Genomic DNA, 2,300 nt, shown 5'->3' with positions numbered 1-2,300 from the left:
GAGGGGAGGAAAGCAGCTGAGAGACAAAAGGACCTCTCCCATTTAGAGAGAAGAGGCTCTTGTAGGGACAACTCACCTGCAGGGAGACACTGGCAGCACCTGCCGATTCCCCAAAGATGGTGATGTTTTCTGGGTCACCCCCAAAGGCCTTGATGTTCCTCTTCACCCAGGCAATAGCCATGTGCTGGTCCTTCAGCCCATAGTTCCCTGAGTGGCACAGAGCACAAACCATTGAGCAAGGGCACAGCTAAGCTGAGAAACTCAGGACACAGGACAGGGTTCCCCCAAAGAGGGAGCAGCTATGGTACCTGGCAAGTTTGAATCCCCAGTGCTCAGGAAGCCAAGAGGCCCCAGGCGATAGTTGATGGTCACCACGATCACGTTGCCCCTCACAGCAATCTCCTCCCCATCATAGAGGTAGTTATCAAGGAAATTGGCTCCCTGGCTCCCTCCCACAAGGAAGGCACCACCGTAGATGAACACCATCACTGGCAGGTTGGTAGAGACTGGGAGGTGAGGAAAAAGAGCAGAGTGAGCTCCAACAGAGATAGGAGGTGCTGCCCCTCCATCCCCTTACCCACTCCCTGAGCATCACTGAACCTGGGCATGAGCAGATATGATGACAACAAAGTCCTTACTTTGTACAAGATGCTGAACCTTCCTGCAGGTTGCAGCTGAGGGACATTGCCTGACATGGTTCCCACCTTTCCCTCAGAAAATCACTGCTCAGCATTTTCCCTGCTGTGGAACATAACTGCTGAGTGATGCTCCAGGCAAAAAGCAGCTTGAATGTCTTGCTCAGGTCTCTGCCAAGCACTTACCATGTCTCTTCCCCTGAGGGATCCAGATGTTCAGGTAGAGACAGTCCTCACTCCCACGCACATCAGTCTGTGTGAGTTTCATCTGCATGCAGCGGTTCTTGAATTTTTTTGCCTTCAATGTTCCTGAGAGGAGAGGGGGATGACAGCATGTCCTAGTTAGAGGCATCAGCTCCATCCTCTATTTGCATTCATCCTCTCCACTCTGAGTTTAGAGCAGAGATAGAAAAGACTCCTCAGCCACCCTGATCAGTCTGGGAGAAAGTGGGACTCTTTCTCATGTGAACTAAGTCTGGACAACCAAGGCATGGGGAGGGCAGGTGTGGGAGCTGCTTTGGCTGAGTTACTTCCTGGGGTTACTTGAGTTGCTTGGGAACACTTAGACTCTCAGACCCATCAGGGGACAAAGAGCTTTTTCTTGATGCTCCTTATTAAATAAAAGCAGGAGCAACATCTTTGGTTTATTAAAAACAGACTAAAGAGAGAGAAGCAACAAAAAGCCCGAAGCAAAGCATTCAAAAGTTGGATCATACCATCCCAGCCAGGATGAGGTTGAGGGTCTTCCAGAGTCTTTGGAGGGGCAGCAAAGGGAATCCCTCATGTCGTGTCGACGTAATTCCCAAAGAGTCCCAGTTTCTTACTCTCACCTTCCACAAAACCACCCTCGGTGAGCACCACACCCAGGTGGTACCATGGAGAAGAGAAAATCCATTGCTCAGTTCTTTATGATCCTGGATTTCCACATTGCCAACACCCACATCTTGCCCTGACCAGTCCCAAACATGGACCCACTCTCAGCCCACCCTCCCCATCCGTGCCCTCGGCCCCCCGTGGAAAGCTCACAGGTAGGTTCTGCCTAGTTGTGTCCATGCAGGTATCCTGCAGGTGCTTCTTATAGCAGACTGGCAGCAGCAATTTCCCCACACTCCCAAAGAGGAAGGAGAGACCTGTCCACATCTTGGCAGGTTCCAAGGAACTCTTGGAACAATGTTGTTGAGAATGTTTGCCATGGTCAGGGCAGGAAAACACCATTTTGGCGATCAGACCCACAGAGCCACTGTCAGGGGCTCCTGACCAGACATAGCTGGAGTTTGCTCATTCAGGCAACATATCTTTCCTAGCCCTGAGAAGTGTCTTTGTACTTACAGTTGCAGCCCTTGCTACCCCGAGGTAGCAGCACAAGGCCAAGCACAGGATCTCCCAGCGAGCCATGGTGAGTGCACACCTGAGGAGACAGTGCCCAGTGGAGGTTTGGATATATATAGCCAGCAGTGCAGGTGTGTGTCAATGCCATGCCCCAGTCTTGGCTCTGAGGGAACCCAGGGGAGCCTCTACACACTTGTCCTTCAGTAGCTTGAGGCTGAGCCATGCCTGAGGTGAACTGGCATCGCCGTGTGAGAGTCCTGCAGGTGTTGCTTTTGTGGGCTGGAGGCCAAACCAAAGGAAATCACTCAGTCTAATAAAACTGCAGAGAGCATAAAC

At 51.6% G+C, this 2,300-nt stretch overlaps 1 protein-coding gene across 1 annotated transcript; it reads right to left on the bottom strand.

Moving 5' to 3' along the window:
• Positions 1 to 76: 76 nt before the first annotated feature.
• Positions 77 to 2,030, bottom strand: LOC103797025 (bile salt-activated lipase-like; the record flags this gene model as incomplete). The annotated part of the gene is given in 5 exon segments (XM_009069218.1): positions 77 to 207; positions 309 to 506; positions 822 to 944; positions 1,352 to 1,503; positions 1,966 to 2,030. Coding segments are annotated over 5 exon segments (669 nt in total), but the record flags the coding sequence as incomplete, so codon positions are not given.
• Positions 2,031 to 2,300: the final 270 nt, after the last annotated feature.

The sequence above is a fragment of the Acanthisitta chloris genome, unplaced genomic scaffold (genome assembly GCF_000695815.1).
Source record: "Acanthisitta chloris isolate BGI_N310 unplaced genomic scaffold, ASM69581v1 scaffold17782, whole genome shotgun sequence".
Taxonomy (NCBI): Eukaryota; Metazoa; Chordata; class Aves; order Passeriformes; family Acanthisittidae; genus Acanthisitta; species Acanthisitta chloris.
This window is presented reverse-complemented; position numbering and strand designations above follow the sequence as displayed.